The sequence below is a fragment of the Hyperoodon ampullatus genome, assembly GCF_949752795.1.
Source record: "Hyperoodon ampullatus genome assembly, chromosome: 13".
Taxonomy (NCBI): Eukaryota; Metazoa; Chordata; class Mammalia; order Artiodactyla; family Ziphiidae; genus Hyperoodon; species Hyperoodon ampullatus.
In genome coordinates this window covers 52935711-52960569 of record NC_136926.1, presented here as the reverse complement: position 1 = coordinate 52960569, position 24859 = coordinate 52935711, and the positions used below count along the sequence as shown (strand labels likewise).

General features: G+C 56.3%; 1 protein-coding gene across 50 annotated transcripts in view; it reads left to right on the top strand.

Moving 5' to 3' along the window:
- CELF4 (CUGBP Elav-like family member 4) overlaps positions 1-24859 on the top strand; it is a gene marked incomplete at both ends in the record, with an annotated part of 299138 nt that overhangs the window by 205471 nt on the left and 68808 nt on the right. For 26 of the 50 annotated variants that reach the window (XM_079717775.1, XM_079717772.1, XM_079717809.1 and 23 more), the window contains one exon: positions 21041-21119. In XM_079717775.1, coding sequence (XP_079573901.1) covers positions 21041-21119 — 79 coding nt within the window. The remainder of the gene's footprint in view (positions 1-21040; positions 21120-24859) is intronic. The other 24 variants (XM_079717784.1, XM_079717783.1, XM_079717764.1 and 21 more) reach the window with 2 other exon arrangements.

Genomic DNA, 24859 nt, shown 5'->3' with positions numbered 1-24859 from the left:
CCTTGGCACCAGCTTCCTGGGGCCCCATGGGGCAGGCAAGTTGGGGAAATGTGCCCCTTGATGATCTGGCTTTTACCTGGCACTTCCTCTGGGCGCCTGACCCCGGGCTGGGCACCACCTGCCCTTGCAGGTCTCAACCTCTCTGGGGAGATTCAGGAATGAACTGTCTCAAGCAGGCAGTTGCTAAACAGTGTGGGCCCGACAGACAGTTCTGAGCCGTGGCTGGTTAGAGAAAGAGCAAAATGGGTGGCAGGGCCAAGGGGTTGATCTGGGGAGATCTAATGAGCTTCCCGGAGAAGGGCCTCTTAGGTAGAAGTCTTTGAAGGATGGGTAGGAGCTGAGGTGGAGGGAGACCACTCTCAGCAAGGGGAACATTCTCAGTGTGGGTAAAGGAGGGAGGGACAAACCATGGTGAGGGGCAGCCTGGCAGGAGTGAAAGGTGAGGCTCCGGGGAGCGGGAGGCTGGATGGGATCTGCTTAACACACATGCAGCCACCAGCTTGTCACACATATTCCAGGGGAGCCAGAGTTTGCAGGGCATGGAGTGTGGGCTGTGCCCAAGGGGTCATGGCAGGAGGAGGATGCCGTGTGCAGGATAGCCACCCTGTGTACACGCGCAGGTGCAGCCCTGCAGCCAGGCGGTCCCTTCCTGCCCCGCCCCCACACACACACCCCACAGGCGCGCGCACGCTTGCGCGCTCCCCACCCCCATGGGAGGGGGGCAGGCGCGGAGGTTGAACACAAAGCCCAGCCTGGCCCAAGCCCACAGCGCTGAACCTTAGGCTGCACCTGGGCGCCATCTGGTGGTTGTGTGGAATTCTGCACCCTCTGAGGTTTCCGGCTTCTTGGAGCCTTTGGAACGTCACACAGAGAAGTGACATCCCTGGTCCTCACACACAGAATTATCAATGGCCGTTCATGACACAATGGCCCCACCCAGATGCACACAGGGCCTCACAATAAAACTCCAGCAGATACATATGGACGCAGATACAGTCATTCCCATTCACACTTCTTTTTACTCTTGTCACCAAATAAAATTTTTAGGAGGTAAGGAGAGAAAACACTATTCATAGCCCAGCACAAACATAACCACAGCGAACATCTTCTGTGTGTTTCCACTCGGCCTTGGTGTGTTTTCAGCACATTGTTCATTCTCTCCTGTGGCCATACTGCACACGGTTTCAGGCTCGCACATCTAGCTGTGTCCACATGGTTCCAGGACCTCCTCCTTTGATGTGAGCCCTGGGATGCTTCCGCAGGCAGCCCCTGCTGGCATGCGTGCTCACACAGACACACATACACCCTGGGGGCCACATGGGGGACAGGACACTCGGTGTCCATCACGTAATCCATCACATGCTACAACCCAAAGGGCTTCCTCTCACTAATAGGAATGGTAAAGTGAAACACACTCTCTTGCCTTGGTTTTGATTTTTTTTTGGAAAAAAAACTTTTATTTTTTTTAAACATCTTTATTGGAGTATAATTGTCTTACAGTGGTGTGTTAGTTTCTGCTTTACAACAAAGTGAATCAGTTACACATATTCATATATCCCCATATCTCCTCCTTCTTGCGTCTCCCTCCCACCCTCCCTATCCCACCCCTCTAGGTGGTCACAAAGCACCGAGCTGATCTCCCTGTGCTATGCGGCTGCTTCCCACTAGCTATCTATTTTACATTTGGTTGTGTATATATGTCCATGCCACTCTCTCACTTCGTCCCAGCTTACCCTTCCCAATCCCACTGTCCTCAAGTCCATTTTCTATGTCAGCATCTTTATTCCTGTCCTGCCCCTGGGTACTTCAGAACCATTTCTTTTCTTTTTTTTTTTTTTTTAGATGCCATATATGTGTGTTAGCATATGGTATTTGTTCTTCTCTTTCTGACTTACTTTACTCTGTATGACTGACTCTATTTTGTTTCTTTTTATGGCTGAGTAATATTCCGTATGTGCCACATCTTCTTTATCCATTCATCTGTCGATGGACACTTAGGTTGCTTCCATGTCCTGGCTATTGTAAATAGTGCTTCTTGCGTTGGTTTTGTCCCATGAGACTCACCATGCAACTTTACATACACTAGCTCAAACACTAGTTATTACTTTCCCCCCATTATTTCCCAGATGAAGACACTGAGATTCAGAGAGATTAACTCACCCACGGTTGCAAGATCAGGAGCTGGCTGCGGGGACCCCAGCCTCCCTTCCCTGGACTCTGGCCTGTGCTCCCTGGGGAGGGAGGGGCTGCCGGGAGGGCGGAGGCCGAGGGACGTTTCCAGTGCAAGCAGGGTGGGCAGAGTGCGGCTGCAGAGCGCAGGGGGTGTGGAGGCCAGCTCCTCACTCCTGCTCTGTGCTCCCTTCTGGAGGCCTCCCCACCCTGTGAGGCAGGGACCCTTCCCCACCAAGGCCGCCACAACAGAAAGTAGAAGCGGCCACAGTTATTCTGCTAGAGGTGAAGGCTGCCCCTGGAACCAGCAGGGCCCAACCTTGCACTCTCCAAGCTGAAGCTGCTCAGAGAAGGTTGCTGTCCATGAGGGCCCCCAGGGACTGCTGGCAGGGAGCAGGAGGACTCGGGAGGAGGTAGAGAGCCTGCCACGTGCTTCTGTGTGTGTATGTGTGTGTGTGCACACACATGCACACACATACTACTATTTTCCCCTGGTCTAAATTCCTGTATGGATGTAAAATGGCCACAACCCTCTCAGGACAGAATAACCAGGGATGGCTCTAGGCGGCTGGGTAGACGGGGATGAAGGAGGAAAGAAGCTGGGGGTGGCACCTAGGATGAGCTGCAATGCTCCTCCATCCTCAGAGACTGGGACACACACACACACACACACACACACACACACACACATATACACACACCAAGCCTCACAGACAATGCAGCCTGCAGATACCCATTTATGGGTAGACCACAAATAAGAAGAGTGTGTGAATCCTAGCAGGGAGACCCAAATCAGTCAGAGAAGGGTGGGATTAATCAAGGCAGACTTCCTGGAGGGGGAGGATCTTGAGCCTAGTGGCCCCAGGAATCCATTAGAGAGATAAGTACCTGCTATGAGGCAAGCATCGTTAGCAGCTTGGTGCGAATACCTTATTTCATACTCATAGCAATCTTTACGTGTAGGAATTATCATTTCCCTTTTTATGGATGAGGAAACTGAGGCTCAGCAGAGTCAAGTAAGATATTTAAGGTCACACAGCCAGTAAGTGACGGAGCCGCCATGGAAACCTTAACCACTCTGGCTCCTGGGAGCAACTTTCTTTCATCATCATATAATCGTAGTGTCAGAAGGAACCGAAGTGGCGGTTGGGCCCAACTGAACATGTGTGCAGATGCAGCCCAGGATCCGCTGGAGCCCTCTCATGGGACAGGTAGCAGTCCCCCAGCTGCAAGGTGGCCCAGCCCCTTGTTGGATCTGGAGAGGCTCCAGCCACAACCTGACACCCTCCACCCACCACTTTCCAGCCCTTTGGAGAGAGTGTGATGCCCCCACCCCTGCCCCTACCACCCTCATGTAAGGTGCTTCCAGACAATGTAGGTCCAAATGGATGTTCTTGTCCCCTGTCTGAGCACCCCGCATATTTCCACCTGAATGTCTGCATCCCACAGCACAGACTTCCCTTCCTGTCGACAGTAGTTAGAACCCTGAGCTGGTGTCGTGAGGGGATGCTACCGCTTCTGCTCCTCTGGAACCACCAGGACTACTGATTTCCCAGGGACAGCCCAGCCTGCAGAACACACAGCCACACCACAGAGCTGGCCATTCACATGCGGATGGATCAGTTTCCTGCCTGTTACAGTAAGATCTGCTGACACCTAGCTTCCTAGCCCACCACATCCCACTGAGACCCCGCCCCGGGGTGTCCCAAAGGCTGGTGCTGTTCCCTAGCCACCAAGGTGGTTCTCACCATCATCTCTACTTTGACCAATTATCCTCAAGAAGAGAAATTAGGCATTTCTTGTATGAAGGCAAGAGATACAAAGGAGTAGAAGCTTCCAGTTGCTCAGGCTTCAGCTTGACATCCATGAAAGTGCGTCTAGTAGAGACAGCAGACTCACGGGTGGAGTGAGGGTGCCATCATGGGAGGCATCCAAGCCGGGGCTGCATGAGCACTGGAGGGTGCCATGCCGTGAGATTGCTGTCAGTGTCTCGTGGCTGGTGGGATTAGACACCTGTCATCTTCTGAGCCTATGATTCACTGTCACCGTCATCTCCATCAGCAGGGGCACTTTCTTCAAGAACCAGACATGTTTAGCACGGCCGTCTGAGAAAACTCACCAGACCCCCACCCAGGGATCTCAGACCAGTAGGCCATGGTGTAGACAGTGGAGAGGGCACTGAGGTCCACCCTTAGGCCTGTGGGGCTGGTGGACAGGGAAGGGCACTCGGCTCAAGAACACTTGTTGAGTGGATGAGCAGGTGAATGAATGAACGGGCAGCCGCAAGACCACATCCCTGCTGAATCCTCTTTCAGCTCTGAGGCAGGCCCCCAAGTCAGAGAATCAGTAGGCTCCCCTGGGACTCCCCACCCTATGGTGCACAGCCCAAAGCCTCGTGAGAAATGCTACAATGCTGCATCCAGGACCCAGTATCTTTGTCACCCTCTTAAGGGACCCCCAGCTCAGTCAGAGCTGAGTCCAGCCTAGCTGGCAGAGGCATAAGCCCCAAAACTCAGAGAGCCATAAACCAACTTCGCCCTCCAAACAGATGTGGCATTTCTGAGGTCAGAAAGGATGCCCCAGCCTGAGAGTTGACTGGATTTCGTGATCCAGGGCTTTGTAGAAAAATGCTGCTGACACCCACCTTGCAAGCCCGGATGTCAGCATGAGGGTTAACGTGAGATGCCTTGTACGGGGAAAACAACGGGACCCACAGAATCCCAAGTCACTGGGAATCCCGAGGCTGGGACAGCTGCCCCTTGGGAAGCTCAGCGCAGACCTCCCCACAGCCTTCCCTCCCCGCTCCCTCCTGCCAAGTGTGACTGGCCAGAGCATCACCACGTGCCCACACAAAATACATCGAGGAAGAAAACTTACAAGCCTGTGACTCGACTCACGGGCACTTTTGTGTCCGCATGTCCAGGTTCAAGTATCCTCACAGCCAAGCTCAGGTGAGCTCCCTCCCAAAACCCAGCAGAAGTCCCCGCGTTCCAATAAAGGGATCCATCTGGGGGACAAACGCCCCCCTCCTCCACACAGAGAGAGTGGCTTGGCTGCAGGGTAAAATTTATCATCATTCTCCTAATATCTCCAAGATCGGCAGTGGCAGCAGCTAAAGAAAATACGAAGGCTTAACTTGGGGCACACGGGACAGCGAGGCAGAAGATAGGAAATATGATTTATGATGGAAATCAATGCAATCATAATACTCTGTGCTTGTGAAATTGGGCTGTGCCTTCCGTGCCCACAGGCCCACTTCAGTCCTGCCTCTCAGAGGGTGTTGGGGACCCTGGGGACTGGACCAAGGTGGGTGGAGGGGCCCCAGTGACTGGGACACTGTCCAGCTCCTTCCCCTGCCTTCTGTGGGGGGAGTAGGGGTGCAGGGCCTTGTCTAAAGAGGAAGATGGAAGGAAGCAAATTAACCTATATCAAGCCGGGTTTGGGGCACACACTTTTGCCCATAGGACTTGTTCTGCTCACAACATATCCTGTGACGGTAGAGGATTCTATCCTGCATTTTCAAGTCCACGAAACTGGAGCACAGAGAGGTGAAGTGTCTAAGTTAAGGTCACACAGCTAGTCACGGCAGAGCCAGTTGTGCTGTTCCCATAACATCACACAAACAGAAAGGCTGTAGGGGGCTGCCCATGCCATGTGGTGTGAGGGGCCCCAAGAAGGCTCCACCTCACCCAAAATGTCCCCTGCCTGTCCCAGCATTCAGAATTCCACCATTAGCAATATCCCTTTGAATTAAGCCATATCCTATTCATATTTATAAAATGCAGTGGTGGTGGTGGTGGTGATGGTGACAATAATAGAGGTGGTGACACTGGTGATGGTGACAGTTGTGACAGCGGTGATGGTGACAGTGATGGTTTTCAGACATGTTTGTCACTAACAAGGACAGGGGGTCAGGGTAAAACACAGTCAGGCACTGCAGGGGATAAACATTTCTACTTCACAACATTTCTAGAAGAACCGAACCAAGAATTCTGCACTGTGGCCTGGGAGACCCAGAAATGTGTGGGGCAATCTTTCTTCCTGGCAGATCTGGACACGAGCATTCTTCTGTCACTGAGTGAAAAACCCCTTCACTTTGTGACAAGCCATTTGTGCTAAAGATGTGGCGGCGAGGGGCGGGGAGGTGATGGAAAAACGACGTCCAAGGATCCCACACCTGAGTTCCAGCCGTCTTGAGGAGTTGGCCTGGGGAGCAGCAGTAACTGAGAGAGTGGCCTAAAAGGGGCACTTTCTCCCTAGGTCCTCCGAGAACAAGGCAGGGTTTAAATCACAGGGAGGGATGAAGGAATGAATGAAGGAATGAAGAATGCTGTTGGGAGCAGCTTCTTTCTGGCTGCGCTTGTTGAATTCAGAGGCAGGGAATGAAACTGGACCCTGATGAAGAGCAACCTCAGGGGAGCCAGGTCTCTGGGGGAACAGGCTGCTGGAGAGGGGCTTTGTGAGGGCACAGAGAGTCCAGCCCCAGGGAAGCTCTGAGGCCAGGACATCTCAGGAAGGAGCCTTTCTTAAATCAGACTCTAATGGTGGGGTGAATCCCGAAGAGGGGGTGTGGGATTCAAGATGCGGGATGGTGGGTGTCCCCATCTCTCTACCACGCCCTCCTGTCTGGACGCTGGGGCCCAGGCCAGCTCTGCATGCACCGTCAGCTTCCTGTCCACCAGACCAGGGGCCACTGCATTCCCCTTCCTAATCAGCACTCTGAGCCCCTGAGACCGAGGCGATGCTGGCGGGTGAGTGCAAAGGGACGCAGGGAGAAGGAAGATATCCGACAGGCGGACAGACACCGCCAGGCCAGAGAGCCAGGGGGAGCAGTGATGCAGCCAGGGCCAGGGAGACACAATAAGATGGAGAGAAATGAAGCGGGACTCCGCCCGAAGCCTGGGGTTGCGGGGCCGGTCCAGAGGGTCAGCCTTGGGGGTCAAAGGGTGACAGCTCTGGCATTTCGAAGGGCACCCGGGGGCCAGCGCCTGCCTTGATGAGTCCTCGGGAGCTCGATATAGACTTTCCAAACCTAATTAGTGTTTAATGGTCTGGAGAGACGCCACATCCGCCGTCACCAGCCACACCACGCCGTCCGGCTTCAGATTCTTAATTAACCTTTAAGGAGATGATCCGCCGTGGCCGCCTCGAGAGGCCATGTCCATCCCCATTCGTGCGCGCCAGGGCCCACGGCTCTCTTGGGCAGAGTGAAGTGCCCCACGCGCGAGTCTGAGGGTGACTCCAGCCCCCCAATTTGAATCAGGTTTTCGAAACTGCTCTGGAGCGCTCGTCCCACAGAGGCTACCAACTCAGAACCACCGCAAGTCTAGGGGAGGTAGCGCTGTGCACACTTAGGGTAAAGGAAAGAAGAGCCGCAGATATCTGCCGCGGCCGATAGGGGGCGCGCAACCCGGCAGGGAGCCTCCCACCCCCACCCCAGTGAGGCATGTGACGTCGAGGCAGCCGGAGGGGTGGGGCGTCGTCAGACCAACAGGGACCTGTCCCCTTGTGAGGAGGTGGGCTTTAGCCTCTGGGCAGGGAGAGTCCCTGAGGTGTTCCCAGCGGCTCGTGGTTCAGAATCATCCTGCTTCCTGCAAGGAATGTGGGACGAGGCAAAAGGAGGGGACAATCCAGTTAGAGGTCCTCCAGTTAGAGGACAATCTAACTGTTAGAGACGGTGCCTGGAATAGGGCTGGATTCCAACCTGCGGGTGCAGAAGGTATTGGAGGGTGTGAGCCTGGCCCCTGGGCGGGGCAGTGATGTTCCTAAAGCCAGACAACCCAGGGAGGGAGTCAGGCTTTGGGCTGGAGGTCACGCGTACCTGTGGGACAGCCAAGGGCCAAAGACCAAGAGAATCCAGGATGCAAAGCAAAAGAGGATGGGGATGGCGAGGGGGATTTGGGGGTCGCCTCCATGGGGCGCAAGTTGAAGAGAAGGGGATGGGCAAAGTCTCTGAGGGGAGAGCAGGGGAGGGATAAGGGCCCAGCGGCACCTGGGAGAGCCCCGCCCCCCCTCCCCGCAGTTCAGGGGACAGGGATCAACAAGCAGAGGAGGGCACAGTGCAGGCAAGGAGGGGACAGCAGCGTGGAGAGTGAACCCGTGCACTCCAGCACCCCACCCGCACACACCTCACCGCCCACACGGCACACACACACACACACACACACACACACACTGACAACCACACACCCACCACACAGGCACCACACCCTCCCAGTCACCCGCTCCGTCCGCACCCCTGCCTCCTCGCACACGCACTCACGTGTCCACCCCCGCCAAGCCCTTCAGCCCCCACGCACACGCGATCACACTCACGCCTAAGCCTGACACACTCGTGGGCAGTGCCCGTGACCCAGAGACCCTGGCGTGTTCCAGGAGGAGGGCCATGATCGATGCTTATTAATGAAGCTGCCCCGGAGATGGCTAATTGATGGCGGTGCGCGGCTGTTGTCTGGAATTTAACCTGATTCATCATTTAGCCTGTTGGAGGCTGGAGAGCTGTGTTAATTAATGCCAGGAAAACAGACTTGGATGAGCTGGCGGTGCAGCCTCATATTAGAAAACCGAGCGCAAGGGGCAAAGGGAGGCGGTGGGGGGAGGGGGGAGAGAGAGAAGGAATGATTAAATCTAAAGCCCAGAGACAAATTCCAAAAAGCCCATGTCGGTGCTGTTTCTAGGATGACTCAGGCTTGCGCTTGGCTGGCATCGTCAGGCTATGGTGTGGGATTGAGAGCAATTTCCTCTAGATTTGTCATTTACGTGGTGTGGGCTTTGTTTTTTCCTTTATCTTGTGTGGGGACTGTCCCTCCAGGCCCGAGACTGAGCCCTAAGAGACAGGGAGGAGGGGCCCGGGGTTGGGGGAGGGCGGTGGGAAAGGCCCCCTTCTGCTCATGGAGGAGGCTGAGCCTGGCAACAGGGTCCAGGGTCCAGGGTCCAGGGCAGCCTGGTGGGGCAGGTGGTGGAGGAGGACTCAGCGCATCTGACTCAGGGGCAGGCTGAAGGGAGATGGGGAGAAGCAGAAGGGAAGGTGGGCTGTGGGACACATAGACGAGGGTCTCCATCCAGCCCCCCGGAGCCAGGGTGCCCACTCCCCTTCTCAGCTTGTTAGGAGGGTCAGAGTCTAAATGAAGAAGGCAGTGGTTCCACTGTGGCCTGGGAAAGGTCACACCCAGCTGGAGAGCACCGCGGCCACCCCCAGGCGCAGAGCCCCACAGCCAAGGGCCCTAGGGAGGCGTGAGCTCTCACGGTGGGATGGAAGAAACAGGTTCTCAGGTCCACGCAGCTGAGGGCAGCCTTGGAAGGTGGGCTTGCCTTCCCCTGTGGAGCTCTGGTACCGGGGCTGGTGAGAGGAAAGGGGAGGGCTTTTCGGGCTGGAAACACACCCTCTCTCGTCACTAGAGCTGGCCAGAGTGGAAGCGGGACACCCGTGCAAGAGGAACTCCCACTGTGGTGTGGGAGCAGGTACGGAAGAGCCAGCGCCCGAGACGAGGAAGGGACTTCCAGGTGGTGGGTGGCTAGGCCCTGCCAAGTGCAGGGCTGTGGGGCTGGGCGTTTGGGGGATCACTTCTGCTGCTGTGCTGAGAGCAGAAGGCACCCCGCGTGGCTGGGGTCCAGGAAGGGTGGGCTTGCACGCCTTTCAGCCAGGCCCTTCTGCAGACTGGATGGTGCGCTCCCCCCAGGGAAGGTTTGCTGTGCCATCCTCGTGCCAGGGAACAGGGCACAGCGAGGGCAGAGCCGGGGCAGGTGGAGGAGAGGCTTTGGGGGGACAAGGAGCAGGGAGAGGAAGGGCGGGGAAAGGCCGGAGAGCATAGCTGTTGTTTGTTTCTTGAGCACTTACTAGGCGCCAGGCGCCGAGCTATCACTCCCGGGGGGCTCCGCACACCTCCTCTGGGATGTGACCCTAAGAGGTCAGGTAACTGCCCCAGCTCACATGCACAAGGAGGTGGCAGGGCTAGGACTGAAATCCAGGCCTCCCAACTAAATCGGGACTCGTTTCATCCAGAATTATCTATCCACTGCTGTTTTTAAAAAAATCCCACACCCCCACCCTGAAGAGGGTTAGCGACCCAGCCTGGCCGTGCAGGCTAATGAGCTTCGTTTCCTCGGCAGCAGATCTTAATTAGGACCACAAGGGTCCGCCCACCCTTGCCAGGGCAGCTCTGGCACGTTGGTGGGAGCGGATGAGAAGGACATGGGGCTTGGAGACAAAGAGACAGGCTGCCCTTGGCCACGTGGATCTGGGAAGCCCTGACTGCCAGGTAGGGGCTGAGCCCAGCGGCACTAATCCATCTCCAGGATTCCATCTCCTTACCTGCCACAGCCCAGAGAAGCTTCCACCCACGCAGATGGGGCCCAATCCCAGCCCCATGGCAATGGGGGGACGAGGAAAACTAAGAGGCTGACTGGGGATCACCCTCCCTTGTGGAAACAAGCAGAAGAGACCTTTGACCGGCCCAGGGAAGGGGGCACCTCCTTTGTTTGTACCCAGTGGGTGAGGAGAAAGCATTCTGTAAACTTAGATGCCAGAGAGCAGAGAGGGTGGAGGTTGGGAGAGGGATGGGAGAGAGAGAGGAGACAGAGAGAAGGGGAGGGGGCCACCCCAGGCAGTCCCACCAATAGGCTCCGTCAGCGCCGCCGCCGTTGGCTGGACACTGCAGAGCACAGCATCCTGTTGCATAGCAACTGCCTGGGGCCTTGTTTGTGGGGCTGGACCACGGACGATGTACGGGCTGCAGAGGCCCCCGTGCCCTGCTTCCCTCCCCGCACCGCGGGCATCTAGCTCCCCACCCCACCTGCCTACAGGTTGGGACGGGACCAGATGCCAAGATAGTACTGGCCGTTCCTGATCTAAACGTTCACCCCCGACCAGGCTCCACTGCCCCAAGCCCTCTTGCTCTTTCTGAATGTGGCCCTAGTGGAATGCTGTTCCTGCCAAAAACTGACAGGGGACACCACTGCCCACTGCACAGGCTCAGACCCTCCAGGGGCCACACCAGGCCCCCCGCCTCCACCCGACCTGCCTGCACGTCACACTCTGAGACTTTCCTCACACTCTGTGACACGCTGCTGGCTCTTCCCTCCACTCACCTACGTCGTCCGCGGTTATGCCTGCCAGCCAACCCCCTCCACATCCTCCCCACCCCGTGAGTTTGCTCACCGGGCTCATCTGGTGTCAGAGAGGATGGAAGGACATAGCCAAGACGCGCAGTCAGTGCAAGGTCTGGAGTTGCGAAGGACTCGGTAACTGTCACCTGTCACGGTCACTCATGCCTCCCCGTCCTCCATCCAGGCACACGGCAGAGGCCATGCAGGTCCACCCACTCTCCTGTCTTGATGGTCATTAAGGCAGTCAGGCCTCTGTGCTGCTTCTCAGCCGCCTTCCTTCATCCCCTTGAGGGCCACTTTTGACAGCAGCTGACTGAAGGGATCTAGGGGCCATGACTGGCAGAGTGACAGGTGTGACTGGGGGGGACCCATCCCAAAGCCTCGCTGGAGGGGGGCACAAGGGCTTAGGACTCTGCCCTTCAGACCAATGAGAGGAGGTGAGGATGAAGGTGAAGAAGGGGAAGGATCCAGAGGTGACCTCAAGTGTTTTACCAAGGGACCAACAGAGGGCCTTGGCTGGCAGGCACCCCCCACCACCACTTCAGGGGCAGCTCCGAGCTGGGCCATCTAAATGAGGAGAGGGGTGAAGAGCTGACAGGGCCTACATGCCTGACCCAACAAGCATCAGATGGCCTCCTGGATGCGGGGAATGGGAGCAGAACCAGATTTATTAAAAATCTTATCTGGAGGGTTTGCATTTCAATGGGCTGTGGATTTGCATATTTTAACAATAACCTCCAGGTTCTTCTGTCTGGTCTGCGCTCACTGGCTGTCTCTCTAAACCATGATCACTGGTTCAGTAAACCCTTCCTAATCCGGAGGTACAACATCGCCACTTTGCTGGAGGAGGGAGGGTTAAAGGGCCTTTCTCTCTGGATCAGAAATAGGGCTGTTCAGCAGGTGACCACTTCTGGCCTCTGGACACTCCTGTCGCCAGACCGTGGCTGAGGCAGGAGGGAACGATGCCAGTGACAGGCACAATAGAGGATTCAGTCATCCACTTGGTCAGTGAGCATTTATTGAACACCTACGGGGTACTGGGTGCCACGCCCGACTCTGGGTGTGCAGTGGGAACAGAACAGGTGTGGACCTTCCCTCGTAAAGAGGAGACAAATATTAAACAAATAAATCCACAGCTTGAGAACCATAATGGCTTATCACTGTCCCAGATTGTGGCAAGGCAATGAAGGAAAGAACGGGGAGCTTGAAGGGACCCCTAATTTATTGCAAGGCCAGGGCGATGCTGAGACCTGAGGGAGGCATGGGTGGTGGCTGAGCCGAGAAGGGAACAAGAACGTTGCACCCACAGCAGGCTCGGGACCTGCCCTCAGGCCCTGGGAGCAGCACCACCAACTGGCCTGGCCAGGGTCGCCTCGGAGTCTGGCCCGTGGTGGGGGAGTGCCTCCAGCAAAGGCACATGTCACTCTGCAGTCATTGCTGGGGTGTCCTTAAGTCAAAACTTTATGACGACAGCAAACGGGATTCCTTGAATCTCTAACCCCACCCTGTGGAGTGAGCCTTACACAATTTATTAAGGAGGTAATTAAAACAATACATTTACAACAAGCTACAAATAATGTGCGCTGCTTCTGCCATTCCCCTTCGATCCCTTCTCTCTGGGGGACTGGGGGGCCCCTGCAGCAAGGGTTCATCCTTTCCTTCCAAGGTTACTGAGGGCCCGCTGTGCACAGCCAGGGGAATCCAGCGGGGCCCAGGATTCAGAATCTGCCCTCCTGGGGCTTTAAACAAACAATTTCTCTATTAATTAATTTGTTCATTATGAATGCTAAGTGCCATGAAGACAAAATCCTGGTGGAGGGCAGGGTCACTGTAGAGCCGCCCACCTGTGGTCCCCATGCTCTCATTAGTGAGTTCTCTTCTCTAGCTGTATCAGATGGTTGCATCCTCACCACCAGCCTTTTACACCAAAGTCTGGAAATTCTCAGTCTATCCTCCCAAACTTGCCCAAAGTTCACCTATAAAAGATAAATCTTGGGACTTCCCTGGTGGCGCAATGGTTAAGAATCCTCCTGCCAATGCAGGGGACACGGGTTCCATCCCTGGTATGGGAAGATCCCACATGCCGCGGAGCAACTAAGCCGGTGCGCCACAACTACTGAGCCCCCGTGCTGCAACTACTGAAGCCCGAGCGCCTAGAGCCCGTGCTCTGCAACAAGACAAGCCACCACAACGAGAAGTCTGTGCACCGCAATGAAGAGTAGGCCCCGCTCTCCGCAACTAGAGAAAGCCCGCGCGCAGCAACGAAGACCCAACGCGGCCAAAAATAAATAAATAAATTTATTATTTTTTTTAAAATTTTTTTTAAAGATAAATCTTTGAGTACCATTCTCTGTTTCAGGAGCTTGTGCACAGCTCCACCTGAAAACACCTGATGGTCAAGGATATGTCTGATGCCTGGAGCTGGTGGATAGAGATAAGCTTGCAGGATGATGGGGACCCAGAAGGGCATCACGCTCAGGGCAAGTTCATGGGCAGGCCCCCTGTGCTGTCACACAGGGCCCCACGCTCAGAAGGGTCCCATGCTTAGGGTTTAGCGCTCTGCAGTTGCCACCTTGAAATTCTTAAAATTTTATCTTTGAACTTGTGCTTCATAAGTGAAGTCTGTGGCATGAAGGAGCCCGTGTAGGGGGCTTGGGGCCTCTGCTTATGATCGGTTTTGCCTCCCACCGCCTGCCTGATCCATTTACATCCTGGTCCCCACATGAAATCACTCTGCCTTCTAGGCCAGCCAGCAACGGCCTGGGTGGGGTATAGGGAGGAGCGGGTGGGGCCCACTTTCCCTGTGGTACCCCAGACTGGCAGCACTGTGGCATGTCTGTCTGGTCAACAGAGGCATTGTCTTAGCAGGAGTGAGCATCTTGCCCAGCTGACTAATGCATCCCTGGCACAGCATTTACAATCCCCTTGAGGATCACCTGCCCACTGTGGGTTAGGTCAGGGGGTACCTTGGGCACAAGTGAAGTCTGGCTTTACTTCCCAGGGCACACCCTTGGCTGGATTGTACCAGGTCAGTCTGTAGTCAGTGGAAGAGAGAACCCAGCAGTCCTCAGGCCCAGCCTGCCCCCCATGTTGCAGGGCGGGGCTCTGGGTACCTGTGAGGGTCTCCATGCCTGAGGAGACCCTCTCTTTCTTCTTAACCTTCCTGAGTCTGGCTTGCATTTCTCTCCTCTGGCCAGCTCAAGGCACCCTCCAGGCATGAGTCACAAAAACGAATTGTATAATTTTGGTGATTCTGCATAGGCGTTAAATGTTCTGATGTTTGCACTTAAAACTGGCATCACACAAAATAAAGATGAATGGTAGAATCCATGCTAATAATTTAAAATTTATATTTTTCTTTACTTAAAACGACATCAAATAGCAGGTAAAAAAATACCATGACAAGTCAAGAAAGAGAGAGACCATGAAAGAAAGGGAAAGCTTTATATTTTAGTGCTTTAATGATGCTTTTTTCCTTGCTTTTTGAACAGGGGGCCCTGAAAATTATGTCTCTCTTCCCAGAGCAGCAGTGCCACTGAAGATGGGGCACAGATGCCCCAACAGGTCCAGAACGCAGGGTCTGCTGCTTCACCATTTCCATGACCGTCGTGTGTGCTGGGGTGGGGGGCAGACAGCATAAAAGCTGAGTTCTCTGGGGGGATGAGAACAAACAGCAGGACAGATGAAGAGCAGGGGCCAGGCTCTGAGGAATGTGTGGGCGCACAGAGCTAAGAGCTGCTTCCAGTGCAGACTGCAGGTTTGAACAGAAGAAGGATCAGCATTACCAGATTACTGCATGGTTTGGGGAGATGCGAGCCCTCCTGGTGAGCAGAAAACGGGGTATCACCAGACACCCACACATCCCAAAAGGAGCCAGAAAGGACCCTCAGCTTTGAGGTTTGGACACCCACCCTGGAAGTACATCTGGGGGCTCAGCTGCCGGCTGGAGAGCACGCTGGCCATCTCCATAGGCCACGCCAGTAACCCTGCCACCCCAACTGTCCTCCCGCTCCCCCTCCCCAGCCCCGTGCAGGGCATTGGTCCAGCCCTTCCTGCGGCATTTCTGGGTCACAGACTGGCAAACAACATGGAAGCTGAGGTTTGTTGGGAGCACTGCACTAGTTTCTTCCCTCGTCTCGGTTAATCCCAACACCCAAGCTGAATGAATTGTTTCATGATGTCTGTGATGTCACACAAGTACTACTCAAGCGTGAGCATGGATGCATGTGTGCACACACACACACACACACACACACACACACACACATACACACACACACACTCCAGGGGAGCTCGGTCCTGAGTTAGGGTCTGGGAGTCTGTGAGTAGGAAATCATTGCCCTGCTCTTGCTTGAGAAACAAGTGTCTCTCTGTCACAGTCACGCGTGCGCATGCGCGCGCGCACACACACGCACACACACACACACACACACACTGAGAGAGAGAGAGAGTGGTATAGGGCCATGTGTGGCTGGGGGGCTGAGAGGTAACCAAGGAAGTCTTACTGGAAGGGCAGGAAGTTTTTTGAGGAAGAGGAGGGTTTGGATGGCCTTTGAGGAGTGACAGGGAACTTCCCAGGCTCTTTCTCAGACAGCTCTGGGTCAGCTCACTGGGGCCCGGTGTGAAGCAGGGGGCTTCGGGTGCTGAGAAGACAGGTGGAGGGGGACCCAGCTCCAGGGGGAAGGGCCCCAAGTGATCCTGCAGGCAGCAAGGGCTGTCCCCAGTGAAGCAGGGGCGAGTTCCGGACGTCCCCATGGCTCACCCTGGCACTGGCTTAGGCAGGTGCCAGGCAGTGAAGGACAGAGGGGGCTCAGCCACCCCCCAAAACCTCCATGCCAGCCCTCAGGAAGGTGATTGCAGCAGAAAGGAAGCCAAGTGAAGACAGTCTGGTCTGGTGGCAGAACACATGTGGGCGCTCAGGGACCAGGGGCCCCCTCCGCAGGCTGGGCCTGCTCTGGTGGGGTTTCATTCCAGCCTCAGGGAGCCCCTCGCAGGGCCGGGGTGAAGAGACGCACAGACAAGAGAATGGCTCTCACACAGGCACAAACCCAGGGGCACAGCCCATGTTGTACCAGGAGGACAAGGAAAGTGGTAACTGGAACCACGACGGTTAATCAGGGCCAGCTTCCCAGGTGCGGAGGGACGGCCCTGCACCCTGGCCCACAGGGGGCAGCAGAGACCCGCAGACCCCTGTGGGAGGGAGACGTGGCCCCCGGAGCAGAGATGGGAGGGGGAGAGGGAGTCAAGGAAGAGCCAGCTGGCCTGTCCATCAGTCTGTCTGTCTGCCCACTGGCCACAGGCCTCTCCTTACGCGGGAAGCCACGCTGGACAGACAGGTGAAGCCTGTGGACCAGATCAATCATTGTATTTATTCTAATTGTATCGTAATCGTCCCCAAGGAGCCCAGTTCAAATGAGCTTGACATTATTAAAATTTTAATGCCCAGTTTTCATAGCTGAATGAATATTTAAAGGGTATGTCCCAGCTTAAGTTATGATGATGAAGAAATTAATGGAATGTCTTGTTTAATGCATGGGTATGTGTTGATGCAAAGAGTGGCAGAGACGGGGAGGAGGAGGGGCGGCGGGGCCAGGGCAGAGAGCCTGGGAGGGAAGGAGGCCCCGCCACCCACCACTGGCTGCAGCAGGGAGCAGAGAGGGCCCCAGACCTAGGCCAGGACCACTCGCTCCCCCTGAGGGGCCCCTGGGGCTGGAAGCCGGAACACAGTGGATGACAAAGGAAGTTAGTGATGTCCCCAGAGGGCTGACCCCAGAAGCCTGAGGGTGGCTTCAGGGAGCTGTTCCTGACCCAGGGAAGGCGGCCCAGCTCAGGCACCTGGAGGCACAACCGGGGCTGAAGGCCACAGGGGAACATGGGGATGCTGATGACCCAGCCCCCAGGCCCAGGCCCAGGCCCAGTCCCTCCCAGAAGGATAATACAGTGGCTGAGAGGGACAGGATGGCTGGACAGAGGAGCAAGGGATGGGTTAAAGGAAAGGCACCAAGAAATGGGCCCCAGCATCCTCGACATTCACCTGCAGGGGATGCCCTGGGGCTCATGTGGCCAAGAGGTCCTGAAGCCACAGTCAAAGTTAGAAGACAGGCAAGGAGATGGCAAATGCCCCTCCCGCCTTCCTACCAGTATCCTCTCTCCCCTTCTTCACCGTTCCTGCCTCACTGCCCATCTCTGTGGCATGGTCTGCCCTCTGCCCCCAGGATGTAAGCAGGCCTGGGCGAGGCTAGATGGGGCTGGAGTCTGGAACAGGGAAGAGAAACACGGGCCGAAGGAGGGAGATCTCCCTTCAGGCCCGAGGCATCTGTACAGAGTCTGCTCTACCTAAGAAATCTTCCCAGCTGAGCCTGACACTTTATTTCTGCTGAGAATTAAGAAAGCACGGGATTTCTTTCTCTCTCCATCTATCCTGGCACCACCCTGACAGCCCTGCAAAGGCTGTATGGACTCTGACCATCCCTAGATAATAATAGGACATGAAATATGACCCCAGGAGCCACAGGTCCATGGGAACCAGGGCAATTCTGCTCCATTGTGGGTGCCCAGACCATGGCTGAGGACAGGTAGGAGGCTAGATGAGCCCCTGGGTCCCCACTGCCAGGAGCCCAGCGATGGAGGAGGTCTGGGAGCACCGTCCAGGGCTGGCCTGGTCAGGGAGGGCTTGCTGGGGGGTGGGGGGTGGAACTGAGGGGAATCAGGCCTAAGCCCGTGAGCCTGGGGCAGAGCATTCACGAGTGCCCAGGTGTCAAGGACAGCGGGCCCGTGGCTGGCTGCCTGAGGGTGACATGCCCGGGGTGGAAGGCTCCATGCACAGGCAGATTCCATTTGCCTTGTTTAATTTACCGTGGAAAATGGGTCCCATTATAACAGAAACAGTTGTACCCCAGCCCTTGTCCATCCATAGGACTCCCCACCTCTGCTCTCCATAGAGACTTGCCATGGGACTCAGAAACAAGGTGCCAGGGGAGGCGTCCCCCCACGGTCCCTGCCTTTCCTCCCAGCATTGCCTCTAAGCATTCGGGTCGGCCTGGGCCTGCTCTGGCCCCAGGGATGGAGCCTCCTCTGCGGCCTCCTCCTTCCCTCGTCTCCACGGCAGCAGAGCCCAGCTGCGCCTGGTTCCCACTCGTCTGCCTGGCCCTCCTCACGCCCCACTCCTTAGCGGGGAAGCCTGAACCAGCCCACCACTCACCCCCTTCCCCACACTCTGGTTTGAACTTTCCTGGACCTTTCCTAAGCCTGTCACGTCTGGTTCCCAGAATCTCCCGAACATGTAGGCTGGTGTTAAGAGTCCTGGGTTCATCTTGATCACCGTGTACCACCTGTGTGACCTCAAGCTAGTTTCTTAACCTCTCTGAAACTCCATTTCCTTGGTTAAGGATCATCTGTTTGCACACATCCCGGGGGAAGTGATGATAATCCGACACCATAATTTTGTAGCAGCTGTTCGTGTTCCTGCAGGTGTAGCAGTGTGGTGGCCCCCTTGCATCTCCATTCCCAACTTGACTGTACATTCTATATGGAAAAGGGAGAATTCCTGCTGGACCCTTCCCCCTGGAAGGCCCCCTGGAAGTACCAGGAAGGCTTCAGGGTCAAGGGCCAGAGGCTGGTGGGGGTATGGGAAAAGAGCTCACAGGCCGAAGGAACAGATCGGGGAGGAAAGTGCCCGGTCGTGAGGAATGGAATGATGCAAGAGGCGGTGGGGGCCAGATTTGGGGGACCAGGCTGAGGAGGTTGTATTCGATTTGGTGGCCCTTGCCAGATGGACATCTTCCCTTGACCCCCTCCTTTCAGAGCAGCTTTGGGGTCAAATGAGGCGAAGTATAGGAAGTCCAGCCCACCTTATCATGGTAGCACCGTGCCTACCCACCCTGGCTGCAGCCTGGATCTGCCACTCCTCCGAGCTTGGCTTTTCATTGGCAGGAGAGAGATAATAATCCCTCTGTGGAGCATTATAATAATTACATAAGCAAGAAAGCCATAGAAATATACCCAGGAGAATACAATGTCGAGAACTGGGTCCAGGTCAGCCGTGGGGCCTTTCTGGAGTAAGAGACTATTGCAGCTTTGGGGGAGACTAGGAGGAAGGGGTGTTCCAGAAGGGAGGGACAGCCTAGGGAAGGGCTGGATGTGGAGTCTCTGAAGACACAGAACGGGAACCCGAGAGTACAGCCCTTCTCCCACAGCCAGATGCAAGCTCAGCCTTCTGGACCCTTCGCTCAAGGACTGGAAAGGAGGTGGTCTGTGGGGGAGCCAGGACCCCCGAAATGAAGCTGGGAATTTCCTATGCCCCTCTTCCTTCTCCCTGTTAATTGGAGGTTCCCGTAAACCCACACCTTCCTCCGCAGGCAGAGCGTACATACCAAGTACCTTCATTTCCCTCCACTCCATAAGGGGTGCCGAGTGGGGACCTCCTGGGAAACAGTGGCACCCGGACCCCCTCTTAGTGGACTGGCCCCGCAGAATCCTATCTTACCCCCCGGGCCACCTGTGCTTCCTTTTCCTCGGTTCTGTGCCCTGCCTCCCGCCTCTGTCCTTCCTTGCGTGGCTCTGACCTTCCCCTGGCCTCATCTTCACCTTGCTGAGTCACGGGCACCCACACTCCCCCACCCAGCGTCTTGACGCAACCAAAACTCACTTCGAATCCTAGACCAGAAGGAAGCTTGTGACTGGCTAGTCCAGCCTCCATACACAAGGGGAATTGGCAACGGAAAGTCACCTGGTGCAGGACAAAAGCCCAAAAATAGCCCTGGCGGACCCAGGTTCCCAGGCACATCTTGCCACAAGGTGGCCCCGCCTCAGCTTCTCCATCTACAAAATGGGGGCATTTAGTACCTGCGCTGCCTGCCTCTCAGGGTTTGTTTGTGAGAGAAATGCAAATAGAGTAAGGGATAAGAGAGGTACAGGACAAGCAAAAGCACTGGCAAAGACATAAAATACAATTCCATTTGCGTGATTCCTACCATTTTTATTGTTTGAAATATCGTCAGGGCCTGAGAGCCCACCTTATGCCTCCGGCATCCGGAGGATGAAAAACAGGCTGCGGAGCCCCAGATCCTTGGAGTTCAGAGCCCCCTAGTGGCCTGAATGAGGCATTGAAACGGATCCTCCAGAGAGGCCGGCGGCTAAAAGGCTGGGGGCGTCAGGCCGTGCCCGGTGTCGTCCTGGCACCCAGACACCACGTGAGACAAGTAGCTGTGCCCACTCCACATACACCCCGAGGGGACAGCCTGGCCGCAGTCAGGAGCCCCAGCCCTGAGCTCTGCTCCAACAAGGAGCTGGGTGGTCCAGAGCCTCAGGCACCCCTGGGACCCACAGCCAGCGTCTGCAGGATACTGCAGGGATGGGGTGCAACTCACTGCCATGCCCCAACCTGGGCAGGAGTTAGTCTTTGGCCAGAGACCAGCTAGTTTCAGCAAAGCGATCTGTCTCCAGGGTGGGCCAGAGAGGGGACACCTCAGATTCTAGTATCACAGCAAGAGCTGCTCAAAGCTGGGAGAGGGACCACTGGCGGTCCCTCTCAGGATTGGAGGTCTCCAATCCTCAGAAACCCTCCTGAAATCAGGGGACCCTGGGGACCACACTGGGGAGGGGAGTTGGGTGGGGCTTTAGTGAAGACCCGCTCGTTTGCAGCTGCGCGGGTGCGCGGGTGTATGTGTCGGTGGTGTGGTCCGTGTGCTATGTCGCCGTGAACACCTGCGTACCTTCGGGTGCAGGTGTGTCTGCTCTAACACTGCCCCCCTGTGCTCTGTTGCAGATGAACCGGCCGATCCAGGTGAAGCCAGCGGACAGCGAGAGCCGAGGAGGTAGTAGCTGCCCGCGCCAGCCCCCTTCACGTGAGGGCCCACTTGTCTCTGCCCCGCCCCGTCCCTCCTTTCCTTCCCTCCCCCCTTCCCTCCCCCTGATGCAGCCTTGCAGCAACTCCCTGCCGCCTCCCCCTGCCCCCTGGGGACCTCATGGCCCAGGGTTGGGACAGGGCTTTGGAGCTCTGGGTGACGGATGTGGGGACAGAGTGGGGGAGAATTGGGGTCTGCCGTATGCTGGGGTTCCCTCCTTCCCATGAGTAAACAAGTAGGATGTCCTGGGCACTCCACTGCCCCCTTTAAGACACCCGAAAGGGTAGGCCCACCTCTGTGTCACCAAGGAAAACCCCACTGGGATGGGACTGGACTAGTTGAAAGGGTGCCAGGCTGGGAGGCAGGAAATGTGTTTCAGTCCTGCCCTGGGAAGGCTCAGGCCAGAGTGGGTGAATCTGGGGGGGGCTGCCCACTGGGGGGTGGGGCTGCCGAAGTCAAGATCCTGGACCTACATACAGGTGGACAGGCAGATGTCTGGAAGGGGACAGAGCCTCACCCCCAGACTCAGGCCTCTGTGCCCCAAGGGGAGGCTCTGTTCCGTCCACAGCGGGGGCCTCCCTCCCCCGCCCCCCACCCCCACTGCACACAGAGGCTCGACCAGGCCAGGCTCTGGCTCCTCTGCCGAGCGCCCACCCTCCAGGCTTCTGGCCCGGGTGTCCGTGCCCACACCATGCCCAAGCCAGTGCCCTCTGCCCCTGGGCTCTCCCTGGCTAGGCCTGAACACTCACTCTCAGCTCAGCTCAACCGGGCGCTGAGGAACTTCTCTCTCCTTCCCCTGCTCTCCCCCACCAATTTTCCAGGAAATTAAAAGCGAAAAATAGGCAAAAGCTATTTGCAAATTCAGAGTCAAGGCTCTTGTCCTGAGGAAACTGTAGTGTGGCCACAGGCGGCCTGCCCACCCCTGGGACCTGTGGTCCCTCCAGCACAGGCCTCTACCCTCTGGGCCCCAGCAGGGCCTCCACCTTGGCACAAGGCCTCTATGGCTCTGGGGCCCTCCTGACCCAGGCCTCGAATCCCACCCAACAAGCCCAGCTGCCCGAAGGGGCCCCGTGCCCAGGGCACAGGTGAGCTCCCCATCCCGAGGACCCCGATCATGAGGGCAGGTTGGTTGAAGAGTAAAAATGGTTCGGGTGTGAAGGGCTCGTGCTGCAGACCACACCTGGGTCACGCTGCGTGCTCCTGCCCCTCTCCTGGCAGTCCATTACTTGGTTTTCTCTGCACACAGAGGCTCCTCAAACACCCAGGGCCAGGCCCCCTGCCCTGGCGGAGAGAGGCGTGCGGTCTGGCCTCACGCAGGTGCCCTCGGTGACACGGGGCAGGGGCAGGGCTTCTCCCAGAGACTGTCTCCGTGAGAAAGGACCAGCAGGACCTGGCCCCCAGGTCACCTGTCAGGCAGTGACTCACCTGCAGCGCCCTGTCCGTGTAGCAGGGCCAGGAGGCAGCAGAGACCCCTGGCTTCGGTGGGGAGGGAGCTTGGACGGTAAGTGGTACCTGCGGTCCCAGAGGAGGGGTCCCCGAGGTGGGGGCAGCCAGAGACCTCGGAGGACGTGGGACCTGAGCTGCCTTGAAGGAGCGGATATTCCACACCTGGAGAAGTCGGGGTGGCATGAAGAAGGCCTAGTTTAATCCAGGATGGGAGCAGGGTGTCGGGAAGCCTGCTGCCAGCGAGGCCGCGCTGCGCTCTAATGCAAACCGTTTCTCCCCTCACTGGCCTTGGAGGCAGTAACTCTCCGACTTCAAGTTGCTAACCTCATCTCCTTTCTCCCATATATCTCCTGCGCTGACACTTGCCCCAAACCAGATTAATCAGCTTTTTTATTCTTCCTACAGTAGAAAGGGGGGAAAAGAGAGCCAAACCTAAACATCTCTCTATTAATTGCATATTCAGTATTAAACAGGGAGATGATCCTGCGTCAGCATCATCACCAAGCTATTTGAAAAAAAAAAAAGAAAGTTTAAAATAATTTAATATCCATTAAATACTTCTTCAGTGGGGGGAGGGGATGGGGGAGAGGTGAACATTAAAAAGATGAAAGAAGTGGGAACAGGAGAAGGGTATGGAAGGCAGGGCTGGGAGTGGAAGGGGCGGGGGAGGAACACGATGGGAAAGGAAGAGCCCAGAAAGGTGAAGGGAAAGGGGCAGGGGGAGGAGGGAGGCCTGGGAGAAAGTGGGGAGACGGGAAGGCGGCAGGGAGCTGGGAAGACCTGGGGGCACAGCTGGGAGGAGGAAGGAGCGGCCGGAAGAGGAAGTGGCCCCAGAGGGAGAGGTGGGTCTGCCCCACCCGGGCTCTCCTCATCCCGGATTACACAGGCTAGGTGCTTGGCTGGAGCTCCCCAGGAAGAGTACAGGACGGCAGCTCTTGTTCTGGTCCTGGGTTCTAGTCCCATCTTTGTCCAGAATGAGCTCTGGCCTGGACACTGCTTCTCTGGGCCTCCACCCCCCCACCCAGGGGTGGGAGATCTCACTATCCAGGAAAGCTGCTGTTTACGGAGCACCCACTGAGGGCTGGGATTTGATCTGATTTGATTTGATTTGATTTGATTTGATTTGGTCACACCACGCAGCCTGTGGGACCTTAGTTCCCCAACCAGGGATTGAACCCAGGCCCTCAGCAGTGAGAGCGCAGAGTCTTAACCACTGGACTGCCGAGGGCTGGGACTTGAAACAAATACATTTAATCCATACAAAAACTTTGGGAGGTGGAAGTTATTGGCCCCACTTAAAGGTACAAACCAAGGCACAGAGAGGCTAAGTAACTTGTTTCAGGTCACACAGCTAGGTGGTGGCAGAGCCAGAATTCAAAGCCCTGCCTGTCAGTAACCAGCACCCAGGTACTCTGCATTCCTCTGACTCCTAGGATAGTCTTTTGGACTCAGGGGACAGTGGGAAGGTGCTGCAGGCGTTTGTCATACCTCTAGGGCTATCCTCAAGGTAAATGAGGGGAGAGGAACAGGGTCCCAGGTGAAGGAGGCAGGGCCAGGCTGGACGAGAAGCTCCCGGACCTACCCATAAGACATGAGAGACCAGGGCTGCAGGGGTTAGAGAAGAGAGAACCCACTGTGGCTTGGAGCAAGCAGGGAGGGCTTCCTGGAGGAGACGAAAACTGGACCAAGAGGTGTAGACTTGGCAGGAGACAGTGAGGGCCCAAAGTGAAAATGGGACCCTGAACACAAGGCCAAGGGGTTGTACTTGTCTCCATCAGAAGCAGGAGCCACTGACCCCGTGGAGGACCAGGCAAAGAGAGGGCATCACAGCTGTAACATCCCTGGGCAGGAAGACAGGAGACAGCCCCTGATACCACCACCAAGAGCCAGGGCTCCAGCTAGGTGGGGAAAGAAAACCAAAGGAGAAAGAGCTTCCCCAGGACCCATCCCGCTGCAAGGAGGATCCTGTTAACCCCACAGAACTTGCCGGAGCAAGTCGTATATCAACTCAGATTCACCCCCAAATAAGCAAGCCAGTTCATTCACCAGGGGAGTGAGGCAGGCTGCGGATAGAGAGGAACCAGGTAGAGGGCACCCTCCCACCTGCCCTGGCCATCTCAGAGGCAAGGACGCTTTCTTTGGCGTGCACTGTTGTGTCCTTTGCCTCCTAGCAGGCAGACGTACCCGCCCCAAGAGCTGGTTCTCGGTCCCCGTCTGAACTGGGTCTCCACAGCTGCAGGGGCCCTTCAGCCTCTCCGTTTCACTCTCAGCCTCTGGGTGGGTGCCCGCAGTGT